The sequence below is a fragment of the Salvia hispanica genome, chromosome 4 (genome assembly GCF_023119035.1).
Source record: "Salvia hispanica cultivar TCC Black 2014 chromosome 4, UniMelb_Shisp_WGS_1.0, whole genome shotgun sequence".
Taxonomy (NCBI): domain Eukaryota; kingdom Viridiplantae; phylum Streptophyta; class Magnoliopsida; order Lamiales; family Lamiaceae; genus Salvia; species Salvia hispanica.
The window spans coordinates 35,771,805-35,789,301 of NC_062968.1; the positions used below are offsets into that span (position 1 = coordinate 35,771,805).

A 17,497-nucleotide genomic window follows, 5' to 3' on the forward strand; every position below is an offset into this window, starting at 1 on the left:
AACAACTCCCGGGTCCGACAGATTTACTACGCACCTGAACTCAATAACGCACATTAGCGCCCCAAATGCACATAATTTTAACCCTAAACCGATGCATGAAACGAGCCTTATCAAACTCGGCTCACACTTAAACCATACTTGCCCTCAAGTATGAAGACAAGAAAAAGGAATAAGGCACGCTTCAATGCATGGTTTCCCCTTAACCGACTCTACTAGAAAAAGAAAAGACTCAAACTACTAGACCTAGACGCTAAGGACTTAGACAAAGAAAACAGATAAAAACACATAAACATATAATTTGCACAAACTGGTTCATTTTCTAGCAGCCATCCCCACAAGATTAAGGTCAATTCAAGAACCTACAGTCTCCGAATCTTCCCCTTCCCTTCTTCTATCTAATCGGTTTGTCAGTTTGTCAAGATAGCCCTTAACTTCACTAACTGTTGGATTCGTTCGATCACTCATTCCTCACCAGGGGATGTTAGGATCGTTCGCTCTTTATATGCCATACCACTGATGCCTCGGGTCAGATAGTTCCCCTGTCTTAGCTCTTATTATAATTTTCTCCTTCCCTCCTGGACTTCGTCCAGCTTATACCTCCCTGGACTTCGTCCAGCTTATAAGTCCAAGTGCGCAGCAGTCGAAATGAGAAACTTGAAGTGTGGAACTAAAGCATGGAACGAAAGCTAGAGCTAAGAAAGTGCAGAAGTGGCTGTTGACGGACTCTTCTCGTTCTTCAAGGTTGAGCTCTTTATATATATGAGGCTCTGATCCCTAGGGTATCCCTCCGGTGATTTTACGCCCTTGCCCTTGAGTAAGACTCTTTAAGATAATTTGCTCTCGCTCCATTCTGCTCCTGTCGCCAACTTTTGATTCTCCCAGGTCTGAACGACGACTTCTGACTTTTGCTTTAATTTCATCTCTTTTGCATCTGCCAGGTCAGGTAACAACAACTCCTGGGTCCGACAGATTTACTACGCACCTGAACTCAATAACGCACATTAGCGCCCCAAATGCACAGAATTTTAACCCTAAACCGATGCATGAAACGAGCCTTATCAACAAACCCCAACACTTCTGTCATAGCTATGTACTCGGCTTCGGTAGTAGATAATTCCACAACTGACTGCAAATTGGACTTCCAGCTCACTGCAGAACCATAGAGGAAGAAGATGTATCCGGATTGAGACTTTCTTGTGTCTAGACTTACAGCAAAGTCTGAGTCACAATATCCCATCAAAGCTTCTCCATTGACCACCTAATTACCATAAAGCAATATACCATAATCAGCTGATCCCCTGAGATACTTCAAAATCCATTTCAAACCATGCCAATGCTCTAACCCCGGATCTGCCATAAACCTGCTAGTAACACTTATTGCATGACTAACATATGGTCTTGAGCAAACCATTGTGTACATAATGCTGCCTACTATGCTAGCATAGGGTATCTTCATCATTTCTTCCCTCTGCTTATTAGTCTTGGGGCCTTGTGCAGCAGATAGCTTAAATTGTTGTGACAAAGGAAATGTCACTGATCTGCTGTTGTCCATCTGTAATCTTTCCAAGAGCTTGTTTATGTACTCCTTTTGTGTGAGCCATAACCTTTTCTCCTTTCTATTCCTGATAATATCCATGCTCAATATCCTTTTTACATCCCCCAAGTCCTTCATATCAAATTCAGATTCCAACTCTTTCTTAATCTCTTGCACCTCTGTCAAAGTTGTTGCTGCAATAAGCATATCATCTACATAGAGGAGTAGATAACCAACAACAATTCCCTTCATTTTCTTGACAAAAACACAGTTATCATAGCATGATTTTTCAAAGCCTATCCTCTATATAAACTCATCAAATTTGATATACCATTGTCTGGAACTTTGCTTCAATCCATATAGACTTCGTTTCAATAGACAAACTTTATCTTCATCTCCCTTCTTAACAAAACCCTCAGGCTGCTCCATCAAAATCTTCTCTTCTAATTTTCCATTCAAGAATGCGGTTTTCACATCCATTTGTTGCAGCTCCCAATCCCTCCGAGCTAAAATTTCCAACAAGATCCTTATAGAACCATGCTTCACAATTAGGGAAAAAATCTCATTATAATCAATTTCTTCTTTCTGTGTGAAACCCTTTGCCACAAGCCTTGCCTTGAATCTCACTTCATTATTTCTGAATGCTTCAATCTTCTTCTTGAATACCCATTTACAACCTATGGGCTTTTGGTGCTTTGATCTCAGAACCAGAATCCAAGTATGATTCTTGTATAGTGAATCTATTTCTGCTTGCATAGCCCTTAACCATCTATCATTTCCATGACTCCTCATAGTTTCCTTATAAGTTGAGGGTTCATGATATTCAATTTCCTCAGCCACTGTGAGTGCATAGTACAACATATCATAGTCACTGTATTTGGATGGAAGTTTGATATTTCTTTTCGGCTGATCTCTTGCTATAATATGACTTTTCTGCCTCTGACTGCTCTTTTCACCATGAGAAGTCCTCTGCATCTCACTACTCTCTCCACCATGAGAAGTCCCTCGTGTATCCTCAGTGAATATCTCATCTTGAGCATCCTCTGTTTCTTCATTCTCACCCAGCTCCATCTCAAACTGATTGTCCTCTGACTTCTATCTCAAATAATGGCATTCCATCCTCTTTGAAAACAACATCTCTGCTAATCACAACTTGCTCCATACCTGACTCTATGCACCAGAGTCTATATGCCTTCACCCCCTTTTGATAACCCAACATCACACATTTGAGAGCCCTAAGATCCAGCTTGGTTTTCTTAGAATATACAAAAGCTCTACAACCAAAACTTCTCAATCTAGTGTAATCACCAGTAGATCCATACCATCCCATATCAGGTGTTTCATTATTAATTGAAGAAGATGGACATTTATTTATCAAACTCACAGCAGTTGAAGCAGCCTTAGCCTAGAAACGTTTAGGCATACCTGATGAAATCAACATACATCTGAGCCTTTCAAGAATGGTTCTATAGGCCCTTTCTGCTACTCCATTCTGTTGGGGGTTGTGTGGCACGGTTCTGTGCCTCTTAATTCCTTTCTTCTTACAGTATGCATCAAAATCTGCTGAGAGAAACTCTAATCCATTATCAGTCCGGAGGCATTTTAAAACACAGTCTCTCTCTCCAGCTCTACCTCTATGCACTATTCTTGAAACTTTGTAAAAGCCTCTGACTTTTCCCTCATCACATATAGTCATATTTTTCTACTGAAATCATCAATCATTGAGAGAAAGTACCTGCCTCCACCCATACTTTGCACTGGTGATGGTCCCCAAATATCAGAGTGTGCATATTCAAGAAGCCTTGCTGAAGTGTGTTTCCCAGTCCCATGGGGCATTTTTTTTGCTCTTTCCCAGAATACATTCCTCACAAGATTTCACATCCTCAGCTTCTAGATTCCCATCAAAAGTTATCAGCTTTCTATTGGCAAGCTCCTTCAATCCTGCCTCACCCAGATGTCCTAATCTGCGATGTCAATCAACAACACTTAATTTTTGCACTGTATTGACTTGTGATGCATCAACAGCTCTAGCTCTGAGATAGTAAAGATTGTTGACTCTTTCAGCAGTCATCATGGTCTCTCTACCCTTTATAACCCTCATAAATCCTGCAGCTAAAATGGTTGTGAAGCCCTTCTTCTCCAACATTCCCAAAGAAATAAGGTTCCTCTTGCTAGATGGAATGTATCTAACCTCTGTGAGAATCCTCTGTGAACCATCCTCCAATATCATTCTGACATTGCCAATTCCCTTGACATGGCAGACTTGGTTATTCTCCAATAGGACTGTCCTAGTGCAGTCTTGGAGATCATTGATCCAGCCCTTTCTTGAGGTCATGTGAAAGCTGCAACCTGAGTCCATCACCCAAATGTCTGGAGTCTCCTCTTCTGTCACATTCATTGCTTGAACCAAACCCATTTCTTGAGTGATATCAGCAGTATCTTGTGTCTTTTCACCCTCAACCTGCTTCTTCTTTCAAGCATAGCAATTTTTCTTCAAATGCCCAAGCTTCTTGCAATAGTGACATGACCTTGTCTCCTTTTCTTCATTTGGTTTCTCCTTCCATCCCTTATGCTTCTTCTGGAACTTTTTCTTCCCAGGTTTCTTTCCATCTTCTCTCACATTCAAACTCTCATTGGCTGGATCATGGGATTTCTCAACAGTTTTCTGAAACTCCTTCATTTTTAATGCTGAATGAACCTCCCCTTAAGTCACCCTGGAGTCTCGGCCAAGGAGTATTGCATCTTTGAATTGCTCAAATGCCTTAGGCAGAGAATTGAGGAGCATCAAGGCCTTATCTTCATCCTTGATTGCTTCATCTATATTCTCAAGATCATCCACACATTTTGCAAACTCTTCGAGTTGTTCCCCTATGCTTCTTGACTCTGAAATCTTGAAAGTGAACAATTTTTGTTTCAAGAGCAGCCTATTTGTGAGGGACTTGGTCATATACAGAGACTCAAGTTTGTTCCACACACCTTCTACAGTCTCTTCCTTGGAAACCTCTCTCAAAACTCTATCACTTAGGCTGAGAATCAAAGTACTGTAAGCCTTATCTTGAAGCTCTTGTTTCTTGGCTTCTGGCTTATCAAGATGATGCACGCTCGATTCCTCACTCAGAAAAGTGTTAAGATAGATTGCTTAAGCACACCGAAGAAGGTGCGAAACGAAATTGTATATATGAGAAATATTGAAGAATTACAGAGCTCGATTGATTACAGAGGGGTGAGAGAGATTGTGTGTAAAACTGAAATTACAATCACTAACTAACTACTTAAACCTAATCTGAGACTAATGGCTATTTTATCTAACGACCCAGATTAAAACCCCAATCTAAAGAACTTCATCTAACGGCTGCTGAAGCTCGAGTGAGCTTCTCTTCTTTACTTCAAGATCCAGCTGATCCATCACTTCTACAAATCTCCACCTTGATGGCTTCAGCTTAAAACTACTGCATTCTGCTCAAGTTCACAAGCTTCATGCACAACTCAAGCTTGGCTTTTGGTAATGGCTTGGTAAGCATATCAGTCGGGTTCTCGGCTGTATCTTTCTTGAATACTTTCACCATCCCCTTCTCTATCTCTTCTCGAATGAAGTGCAAGCGCTCGTCGATGTGCTTGCTCCTTTCATGGTACACTTGATGCTTGGCTAAGCAAAGTGCACTGTTATTGTCGCAGCCTATAGCAACTGCCTCCTGTTTTATGCCGAAGTCTCTCAGTATCCCCTTTAACCAAAAGCTTTCTTTTACAGCAATTGTCAATGCCATAAACTCTGCCTCGGTAGTAGATAGTGCAACAACACTTTAGAGACTGCTCTTCCAACTAACCACAGACCCATAAAGAGTGAAAATATAGCCAGATTGAGATTTACGAGTATCCACATTTCCAGCATAATCAGAGTCGCACCAGCCCTTCAGTTCATCACCCTCATGACAGCTCATCCCATCAAATAAAATCCCAACATTTGTAGCACCTTTCAAGTACTTCATCAGCCATTTCAAAGCTGACCAATGCTCTTTCCCATAGCTTGACATAAATCTATTGGTCACTGAAACAACCTGAGCTATGTTCGGCCTTGTGCTTATCATAGCATACATGATGCTTCCTATCATGCTCGCATAAGGAATCTGCTGCATTTCCTCTTCCTCAGCCTCATTCTTGGGCCTCTGATCAATAGACAATTTGTAATGTTGTCCCATAGGAATGGAGACTTCTTTCACATTCTCCATGTGAAACTTCTTCATAACTCTTGATACATAACCTGCCTGAGTCAGCCAAATTCTTTTCTTGCTTCTATCTCTGTGAATTGTCATTTCCAGAATCTGTTTTGCTGGACCTAAATCCTTCATGTCAAAAGCAGCCTTGAGATCCTTCTTCACCTTCTGAACCTCAATATTGCAAGAACCTGCCAGAAGCATATGGTCTACATACAATAGCAAATAGGCAACAACAGCTCCACCTTGACTCTTAATGTATACACACTCATCATATTTTGATGTCAGAAAACCAGACTTAAGCATGTGCTCATAGAATTTCATATGCCACTGCCTACTAGCTTGCTTCAAACCATATATACTCTTCTTAAGTAGACATACCTTGTCTTTATTTTCTGGCTCAACAAAGCCTTCCGGTTGTGCCATATAGATGGTTTCCCTCAAATCACCATGGAGAAAAGTTGTTTTCACGTCCAATTGCTCCAACAACCAATCTCTTTTTGCAACAATAGCAAGCAGAATTCTTACGAATGTGTGTTTGACAACCGGGGAGAAGACCTCATCAAAGTCTACCCCATGCTCCTGTGTGAAGCCTTTAGCCACAAGTCAAGCTTTGAACCTGACTTTACCACTCTCAGCAGCCTATATCTTCTTCTTGAAGATCCACTTACAACTCACAACTCTTCTGCAATCCGGCCTCTCCACCAACACCCAAGTTCCATTCTTTAACAGTGAATTTATCTCTTCTATCATGGCTTGCTGCCACTTTTCCCATTCCTTACTTTGCATTGCCTCATTGTAGGAATAAGGTTCTGAGTACTCTACCTCTTCAGCTACCATCAATGCATAAAACAAAAATTTTGCATCTGAATATCTTGCAGGTGGCGTGATGGTTCTCCTTGTTCTGTCCCTTGCAAGCTTGTAGTCATGTAGATCAGTTGGAACTTGTTGCTGTGGACCTTGCTCCATTATTGGAGCATCACTTCTATCAAATTCTTCCTGCTGAGAGTGCTCATGCTGCTGCTTAATGCTCCCTGGCTCCACCTCAATCTCAGTAGTGTCACCATTTTCAGTCATCTTTTCTGGCTTCTTCTTGAATGGAAATTCCTTCTTCCAAAAGAACACATCTCTGCTATTTAGGATTTTTCCATTGTTTTGGCTCTGTGCACCAGAGTCTGTAGCCCTTGACTCCTGGTTGGTAGCCTAACATAACACACCTCATTGCCCGAGCTTCCAATTTACCCTGCTTTATATGTGCAAATGCTCTACAGCCGAAAGTTCTCAACTCAGAATAGCTCCCATGTCTTCCAAACCATCTGAAGTCAGGAGTATCACCACCAATGCTTGAAGCAGGACATTTATTTAAAGCTTGACTGTTGTGGAAGCAGCCTCAGCCCAGAATCTTTTCTCCATTCCAGCAACCAACAACATGCACCTAACCCTCTCCAAAATTTTCCTGTTAGCTCGCTCAGCCACCCCATTTTGTTGAGGGTTCATAGGTACAATGTGATGTCTCTTGATGCCTTAAGCTTACAAAAATCATCAAAGCCCTTTGATAGATATTCAAGGCCATTATCTGTCCTTGAGCATTTCAAACACACTCCCTTTTCAGCCTCTACATCTATGCACCATTCTTTGAATCTCTGAAATGCCTCTGATTTTTCTTTCAAAACATACAACCAAATTCTTCTTGAAAAATCATCAATAATACTCATGTAGTATCTCCCACCTCCAACAGATTTCTCTTGGGCAGGACCCCAAAGATCATTATGTGCATAATCTAGAGGTTTTATGGATGAGTGAATACCTTTAGGATATGGGAGCTTCTTGGATTTACCAAGTATACAATCTTCACATGTGATGGTCTCTGAATTATCTGAGCACTGCAGTACTCCCTTCTTCACTAGTTCTCTCACACTTCCTGCAGCTGGATGGCCCAGCCTGCTATGCCACAGATCCAAGCTACTGACCCCAACAACATGGAGTTATCCTGGGTTACTTCTCTGCACAGTAGCACTCATATAGTAGAGACTTCCTTTTCTTACTGCCCTCATGAGCACTTTTCCTGCTCTACAGACTTTCATCACTCCATCAACCGAGGCAAAGCTGCAGCCCTTCTTCTCCAGAGAGCCAAGTGAAATCAGGTTTCTCTTCACATCTGGGATATATCTCACCCCACTCAAAGTAACCATACTTCCATTTTCTACCTTCAACCTCACAGTACCTATGCCTTTGATGGAGCACACTTGATCATTACCAAGTATAACAGAACCAGAAGTCTCAACAATATTATCAAACCAATGCAGATTTGGACACATATGAAGGCTACAACCTGAGTCCATAATCCAACAGCCTCCATCGTTCCCTTCAATTACATTTAGGGCCTCAAAAACTTCCTCATCTCCTACACTTTCAACATAGTTCACTACCTTTCCCCCACCATTTTCTTGTTTCCGCTTCCAAGCGAAACAATCCTTCTTCAAGTGGTCGGGCTTCTTGCACCAGTGGCAAGACCGTGTCTCCTTTTGATCACTTGTAGTACCCTTGAAATGTTCCTGAGATTTCTTGAAAGGTTTCTTGCCCTTAAACTTGTTTACATTCAAGCTTTCTGCGCTCGAATCAGTCGGCTTGGATTCACTCCTCTGCAACTCCTTGGCCTTCAAGGCTGACTGTACTTCCAACAAAGTGATGGATCCATCGCGACCATACAATATTGCATCGCATAGCTGATCGTATGAGTGTGGAAGCGCATTCAATAACAAGATAGCCTTGTCTTCATCCCCGATTGTAACATCGATGTTTTCAAGATCATCGACCGCTTTGTTGAAGTCCTCTAGTTGTTCCAAGATTCCCTTCCCTTCCATGAATTTGTAGGAGTAAAGGCGTTGCTTCATGAACAACCTATTTGCCAGAGACTTCGTGAGATAGAGATCCTCCAATTTCGCCAAAATGCCTGCCATGGTCTTCTCTTTCGCAACTTCGCGAAGCACTTTATCGCCCAGGCAAAGAATGATCGCACTATGCGCCTTCGCCTCAATTTCGGCTTTCTTTGCGATGGCCTTTTTGTCAAGAACAACCTCTTTTTCCTTTGTATCCTTCTCCTCCACCGTCAACGCCGGCGATAGACCTTGTTGAATCAGCATCGCACGCATCTTCATTCTCCATAGGGCAAAATCGTTCTTGCCCGTAAACTTCTCCGCCTCAAATCTAGAGGCCATTCTCTTCGCAGGTCCGATTCCAAAACACAGAACTCAGAGCTTCGCAAAGAATCTGCCAATTCCGGCAGACGACGCCAAATTGTTAAGATAGATTGATTAAGCACACCGAAGAAGATGCGAAACGGAATTGTATATATGAGAAATCTTGAAGAATTACAGAGCTCGATTGATTATAGAGGGGTGAGAGAGATTGTGTGTAAAACTGAAATTACAATCACTAACTAACTACTTAAACCTAATCTGAGACTAACGTCTATTTTATCTAACGGCGCAGATTAAAACCCCCAATCTAAAGAACTCATCTAACGACTGCTGAAGCTCGAGTGAGCTTCTCTTCTTTACTTCAAGATCCAGCTGATCCATCACTTCTACAAAAAGTGTATTCCTTTCTCTATGAAACTGAATTAGTTATGAGCTCTCAATCCGTAGCTCAACCCCTTTCAACCGTAGCTCCTCTCAACCGCTTCCTTCTAACAGAAACTAGCCGTTGGAGCTCCTTTTGAGCTTGTGTATACTTTTGCAACTTGGTCTCTGATCTCTTGTGTAATTCTATTAAGTATCCACATGTACTAATAGATGTTGTATGGGACAAGCATTACTATCGATTGTCGACTCTGATAATCCACCGGATAATGTTATAGTTATAGGCAAATGAATACTCAGCTAAATGTTTACCAACAATTATTTATAATTATGCCGCTTACCTGCCGATAATATGGCAGCCAGGGGCAGACACACCCGCTCTTGGGTAGGACTTAAGCTCTTACCCAAAACTTTTTTTTTTCTATTTCTAAATTTTTAAAAATTTAGAAAATCATGTAAAGCACTCTTACCAAGTCATTACTATGTAAGAAGAAGTAATTAATTTATCACGTGGAAATGCAGTGATTAATTTAATACATTAAAATTACCAATTTTCTACAACTAAATATTTACAAATTTGATTCTATTTTTATTTTGAGTTTTGTTACTAACTCTTAATAAATACCATTTGTTAAAGTGTATATAAAGTTATTTTACGAAAAAATAATACTCAAAATGAATGATCCAGTTTTGGTCTAAAACTTTAAATCATTCATGTGAGAGAAATTGATAGTGTCCATTTCATAGGCTATGAATTGACAACTAACCTGTATAATTAAGCCAGTAAATCGCATTTAAGATAATTGTATTCAAAGTTTAACTGAGGCTCCTCCGACTAAATTTATTTACGCTGTCACACAATCACATTTATTTATTTGTAAATGATGAATTAAAAAACTGAATTAATTCAATTTGCATATGTCATTAGAGAGCAAATGGGAAAGTGTTTAAAACCCTGAAAACCCTAACGCCCAAACCGAGCTTCCCGTTCTCTTCAATGCAAACTTAAACCCTAAAGCAGAGCGAATCATGGAAATTGATCACCCCGAAGGCGAGACCCCAATAAAATCCGATCGTCTACGCAATCTCTCGTCCAAGGGATCTTTTCCCACTTCCGTTGCGAAGCTTTCAGGGTCCTCGCGCATCATACCTTCGGAAACGGATTTCCATTTCTACAACAACTTTGAAGAATTCAAGAACCCTATCGCCCAAATCAACGACAAATCCTCCACCCTTTTGAGTATTATTGGGGCGTCAGAGGATTTGCTCGGGAAGCCAATTCTTTTGCCGGATGACAAAAGCGTTGAATTGGATGAGGACTTGGCGTTTGATTGGCTGGTGAATGTGAACGACGAGATGTACGAGAGGCTTGATGCATCGTTGGATGACTTTAAGATGCTGCGGGATAAGGAAGAGGAGAGTGGTGTGAGGGCCATGAGAGTAGACCATGACGGTGAGGAAAATGGGTTTCAGATGGTTTATGGGAGGAAAAATAGAAAAGGTTCGGGAGGGGCGGAGAGGAATGTGGAGGGTGTGGCCAAAGGGGGGCAAGAAGTGAAGGTGGCGGAGAAAGTGAAGCCCAAGGTTCCTTTCCATATACCTTCTATTCCGCGGCCGCAAGACGAGTATAAGATTATTGTGAATAACGCGAATCAGCCGCATGATCATATCTGGTTGGAGAGGAGTGAGGATGGGTCTAGGTTCTTGCATCCTTTGGTTCGCTCTTTCACCTTTGATCTTCGCTTTTGATTACTACATTTTTTATGTTGTTGGACTAGAATAGGTCTTTTTAACAATACCGAATTCGACTGCTTTTATACGTACTATTAACAAATTCTGCTTGACTATGTATGAGTTTGTTTTGGTTCTTTTCATTTGCGGAGCACCTTGTTGTATTGTAGTATTATATAAGTGAGTGTCTAAGAAAATTGTTAAACGTTGTGCCACTTTTAAGGAAACATGGCTGTTAGTCTCCACAGGGCCATGCCTTAGAATACAAGAATTGAAGGATAAAAGAACCCCTAGGGGATGTTTACATTGGGAATTTGAAGGATAAGATGATCAAAGTAAAATTTATTATTAGTCTGGGATCTGGATTATGTTTATCTATTCATCTGGTCACTTAAAGTAAAAAAAACCTACCATACAGTATGCTTGTTCACTTATAGTAAAACGATAAATTTAATTCTTGGAAACTAGTTTACCAGTTGTGCTCTCTGTAAGTCTAAGATCTCTTTTAGATTGCAGATGAACATGATTATGATCAAACACATTACACATATATATGTGAAAACCTTGGGGATGATTGTGTGACCCCCCTTGCCAGTTTTTTGTCCCATGTCTTATAAGGCACTCATTCATAATTGTCTGTTACTCAAAAGGCCCACTAGCATGCCCAACTGTTGCTCTGGATTTTTTGGTATTTTACTGTTTGGTGTTTATCAAATTGTGACAAAATACTACATCATTTAATGCTAATATAATTTGATTTTCTTGCAGGAGAAACTCTCTGTTCTTGATTTTGTTGATTCAAGTGAAAGTACCGTTGAGCCTGAAAAACCTCTTCCTTTAGAAGTCACACCCTTCAAGTTTGTAGAAGAAGTGAAAGATTTGAAGCAGTTAGCCATAAAATTACGTAGTGTGGATGAATTTGCGGTAAAGTTTCTTTTGTATTTTTGTATTTGTACAATTATTGCTGTTTATTTGTTAGCGAAAATGATTCTGAATGCATCTATATTCAGTTTTCTATATGGATTGCCACTATGATCTCCTATCAAAGCTTAATGAACATAATAGGCTACTAAACCTGTGTGCAGTGACCTTTTGGTTCATAACTTTAACAGACTTCTTAGTGACTTAGAAACTCGGTCATCTTGGCACAACTTAAACCAGGGTATCATTTTAACTGACTGTCTGCTTTATGTCTAGACTATACCTACTCGAACACTATATTTTTTTATTTCTGGAGTTGATTTTTATCTTCTTTGACCTGCTTGTGAATGTCGTATATCGTTTTACTTATTGCTTGGTTGCAATCTGTTTATTCTGTAATATACGCTGAAGAATAGTTAAGAACTACTTTAAGATAAGATATGAGGCCTTGTATTTGTGTTTTTGGCTTATGTCCTGTTTTGCAGGTTGATTTAGAACACAACCAATACAGATCTTTTCAAGGTTTAACTTGCTTGATGCAAATATCGACAAGAACTGAGGATTTTGTCATAGACACTCTGAAACTTCGTGTTCACATTGGTCCACACCTTAGAGAGTTATTCAAAGACCCAACTAAGAGAAAGGTAAACAAGCAGAATATTTTACATTGTTGTGGTTGCTGTTCTGGTCATGATATTACTGAATTAATTAGGTAATGCATGGAGCGGATCGGGATATTCATTGGCTTCAACGCGACTTTAGCATTTATGTCTGCAATATGTTTGACACAGGACAGGTACTTAATTTAAGCTGATATGTTTTTTACCTGTCTTTTATCAATTAAAGTATTTGTGGCATTTTTCCCTCTCCGGGAAGCAATGGCATAGTTTGCGCTTGAGTAGAATGTTTCTTCTTTGTTCATAGGCGTCCAGGGTATTGAAAATGGAAAGATTCAGTCTGGAACACCTGTTGAATCATTTTTGTGGAGTTCAAGCAAACAAACAGTATGGTCTTATGCTGCTTTATGCCCTATCCTGTATTTCTATATTAGACTTCCCTTACCCCTGATTTGAAGACTTGATGCACCCTACAAGCACGGAAAAAATAGAATAGCATTTAAACGATATTGCATTGAAGGAGAATTATAAGACTAACTAGCCTGATTTCTACAGATACCAAAATGCAGATTGGCGGATCAGACCACTTCCCGCTGAGATGATTAAGTATGTCTTCTTATGTACTTTGTATAAGTTGTCTCCCCTGTGTATGTGTGTGTGTACACTGGGTGTCAAGGCAGTAATATGTTTCATGAATAAGATGATTGGATTGTTACTTATGTGACGATTAAAGAAGTCATTTTTTTGTCTTAGTCCATTTACGTTTACATCGCTGGTGCTTCTCTAGTTTACTTCATGTGGATATTGAGGTTGAATTAGAAAACCTCATCAGTTTGTCCAGACAACAGATTGGGCAACATGTGAAGCATCAATTACTTTTTCTTTTCTTTTTTTCATTTGTGAAATGTTCTACATATTCTTGAGTCCAATGAACTATAATTTCAATGATCTCTATGTACTTTGACATCATTAACACTAGTTTATTGACTCTGTTTTTCAGATATGCTAGAGAAGATACACATTATTTGCTGTACATATATGATCTTATGAGGGCAAGATTACTAAGATCACCTGCGGAATCTGAAAGTTCTGATCCTCCTCTTATCGAGGCAAGATCTTAGATATCTTTTCTTATTTTGTATATCTAATTACATAAATTTGGGTAATTTCTTTTATCAAATCAGTTAAAAAAACTTACTTGTGCATCAAAAAACCTTATCCATAAAAAATTGGAAAAAGGAGAGGCTATTGAACTGGGAATTTTTTTATGCAATACTATCATTTAAAAATAGTGGTCTTGATTACTTTGTTATGCTTTATTATTCATGAAGTTCATGGAAGATGATTATATTGCTGACTGGGACAAGCCATTAACAATGTAATCTTTAGGCTTGAAGGTATTCTGGATACTTTGCTCAGGGTAATGCTCTAGTGGGATGTGGGACTTAAGAGAGAGTGATAACATAATTCAACTTGATTGTTCATTGACTGTGTGAACTTTATAAATTATCTGTAAAATAGATTTATATGCATGCTCTGATCAGCTGGGTCCTACATATGTTCATTGCTGTATTGCTCATTCAACACCATAATGTTAAAGAACAAGAAATCTTGGCAAATTTGTTACTTCCTGTTCTGAGGTTGGAGATGTTGACTGCATACATGCATCTTTGGCTTTTCCGTTTTGAATTTCTAGTGTACACAATTCTCAAAATTCTGTAAACTAAAATTATGTGTATATATCTTATCTTTGTTTTATTATATTTTAATTTTAATTTAATACAGGACTAAGAGGTTTACTTATTCAAACGAGCTTTGTACTCTTCACACCATTGGATTTGATGCCTAAATTAGGCATCAAACTTGGGAAAGTTTGGTTTGATTATTAACCTCACAGTTTACAACTGTATACAGAATACCTCTGTCCCTGCACATTCTCTCTCTTGCATGAGTTTGATGATTTTGATCTGATTGTTATCTTTTGACTTTTGATAGGTCTACAAAAGGAGTTATGAAATTTGCACCCAACTTTATCAGAAAGAACTCCTGACAGACACTTCCTACCTTCACATTTATGGGTATAACTTTCTTTATTCAGTTAGTGCTGATGGACAAGCCTAAGTACATGTTCATTCATATAGCAACCATCTCTTGGAAATTTGGATCGTGTATTTCAACATCTTCCATTCTGCTTACCTGACTAGTGACTACTTTCTACAATAATATTACAGGTTGCAGGATGCTGATCTTAGTGCTCAACAGCTAGCAGTTGTTTCTGTAAGTTTTTTTAGTCCTTGTCCTTATGTGTTTCTGTGTATGTTTCAGTTGACTCATTATATGATCTTCTTTTCATTTGTTCATGTAATTGTCCACATGCATTCGAGCCTGAATTTTTACTTCAATTTTCCTCGGCTTTTTGGTTAACACTACCTGCCTTGTTTTCATGTAACTCTTAAATGCCTCTAGGGACTTTGTGAATGGAGGGATATTGTTGCTCGTGCAGAAGATGAAAGCACTGGTTATGTTTTGCCAAATAGGACTCTTATCGAACTTGGTATATTTACTAGCTATACATATCTGATGGATTCTAGCTTTCCTTAGATTTTCCATGGCATTCACATTACACTCTGACGTGTACTATTCCTGGCTACTCACACTTTTTAAATTTTTGTCTCGGAAAAGCTAAACAGATGCCTCTCACGCCAAACCAGATGCGTCGGGCTTTGAAGACCAAACATCCATACATTGAGCGGAATCTTAGTTCAGTTGTTAGTATTATACGTATCTCTATCCAAAATGCTGCTTCATTTGAGGAGGCCTGTAAATATCTAAAGGAAAAGCGTATGGAATCGGTAAGTCTGAATTTTTCTGTTTCTTTCAGTTTCCTATATCTAACTAATAGAATGATTAGGGCTTGCATCTTGGCCAGATAGAGCACATGGTTGACCTGTTGTATTTCCTAGGAGGATCGTGAAACATATAGTCCCGAAGAAATTTGTTAAATAGAGTAATAGATTAAAGTACTCTATTCGCCTCAGATTTAATGAGCAGTAGAGCATTCATTAAAATGTTTAAGCAGCAGTTTCTTCTGTGTTCTATCCTTCACTTCTCTTTTGCAGTTCAATATGTGTAACATGTCTTAATGATGAAATGGTCATGTTACGCAGTTACATGAAACGAGAACTTTGGCTCCGGAAGAATCTGAAGTTTTGCCTGTTGAAATACCTGAGATGTCGAAAGCTGCGGAGGAAATCGAATTTGCACAGAATAGTGGTGTACCTATTGATGCTGTAGTTGAGAGCTCATTAGCTTCAAGACAACATAATGATGAGTCTCACGACTTCAAGAGTTCTAGGACTAAAGTGAATAAAAAAGGTAATATGAATGACGGTGCTGCTTATCAAGGTGCAACATCTCCTGCGGGTGACGCCAAATATAGACACACTACTACAAATCCACCGCATTCGGTAAGTTAGCTATTTTCACTAAGCCTTATCTAAGCCTCACATATGCTATAATATCATCGATACCATCTTAATATCCCATTATCCTGACCCACTTGACTACACTGTTTTCCTCAAAGTGAATTCCTGATATAATGGTGGATGTCTTACTAGATGCAGCAGACGATTTACATACCTTCATACTTCATAGACTATTGTGATATTCAAGTGATATCTATGGTAAAAAAATTTGGTGCTAATTTTTAGGCTGAAGCAACCGTTGAGACGCTAAAAAAGCCATCCCGTGCCTTTGGGGCATTGTTCGGAAACTCAGCCAAAAGGAAGTTCAATCTTGATAAACCAGTAAGTTTGTGAAGAGATTTCTTGATTTAATCACTTCCTCTGGTAAATATGCCATCATAGATATTTGGTTGCACCTCACTGTTCCACAGGTCTTTTCTTCCACCCATCCACTTGTTTTTATTGAGATATCTGTGTTTGAACTTTTAGGAGAAAGAAGACTCCAAACTAGAGCAGATAAAATCAACAGTGAGTCTCCCTTTCCACACATTTTCAGGCGGAGATGAAAGATTGCATTCAGAAGTCAAGGAATCTGCAAAGATTCCAGAAGTTGTACGTGAAGAAGAGCCTCCTGCTCCTGCAACTGATTCAAGTTTAGTAGATATTATTGTTTTGGATGATTCAGACATTGAGGATTCAGACGATGCCAATTTAGATGCTACCAGAGATGACCGGTCCAGACAAGTCGAAAACAATGAAACCGGCTCTACTTTGGAAGGAGATGAACCCATATCATTATCGGATCTGTCCTCCAGCTTCCGGAAATGCTTTCCATCACTAGAACAAGCCATGGGTTCTAAAGTGGTGGACAAATCTCGACCAGCGGAAGCCTCCATAGAGGTGAAACCCTTTGATTATGAAGCTGCTCGCAAACAGGTCATATTTGGAGGCCAGAGGAAGGTGGAACCCTTGGTGGAAGATGATGGCAGTTCGAAGAGAAAAGAGAGGAGAAAAGGTTCTGCTGCTGTAGGCAAGGATGATGAGCCATCAGAACACCCACAAGGTAGACGGCGTCAGGCTTTTCCAGCATCTGGCAACCGCAGTGCAACCTTTCGCTGAATGTCGAATGTCATTGGATTTGTTGCTCCAGTCTGTCCCGACACTACATTCTGCACTGCCATTTACTCTTGAGTAGCGAACATTGCTCAAGCTACTCTACTCTCTTTCGTGTAGTTTATAGTAGTAGTTTTTCTTCTCTGATACTCGTCTATATTTTTTTTTGTATTTAAAATACCCTCTTGTGGATTGATATCACCGTGCGACAGAGACAGACGAGAGGGTTGTGCTTCATTTTGTTTCAATTGATCATCAGATAAATCTCGTCGGCCTCAGCGTAGCAAAATAAAAATTTACTTGCAACTGAGGTTTTGAATGATTA

The 17,497-nt window shown here is 39.6% G+C and overlaps 1 protein-coding gene across 1 annotated transcript; it reads left to right on the forward strand.

Moving 5' to 3' along the window:
- Positions 1 to 10,258: 10,258 nt before the first annotated feature.
- Positions 10,259 to 17,446, forward strand: LOC125218691 (protein RRP6-like 2). The gene is made up of 14 exons (XM_048120422.1): positions 10,259 to 11,042; positions 11,826 to 11,981; positions 12,464 to 12,622; positions 12,691 to 12,774; positions 12,903 to 12,982; positions 13,151 to 13,201; positions 13,596 to 13,704; positions 14,591 to 14,673; positions 14,827 to 14,872; positions 15,062 to 15,149; positions 15,278 to 15,447; positions 15,763 to 16,062; positions 16,306 to 16,401; positions 16,549 to 17,446. Exons 1-14 carry the CDS (start codon positions 10,356 to 10,358, stop codon positions 17,176 to 17,178), a joined length of 2,739 nt encoding a protein of 912 aa, XP_047976379.1. The 5' UTR covers positions 10,259 to 10,355; the 3' UTR covers positions 17,179 to 17,446.
- The last annotated feature ends 51 nt before the right edge of the window (positions 17,447 to 17,497 follow it).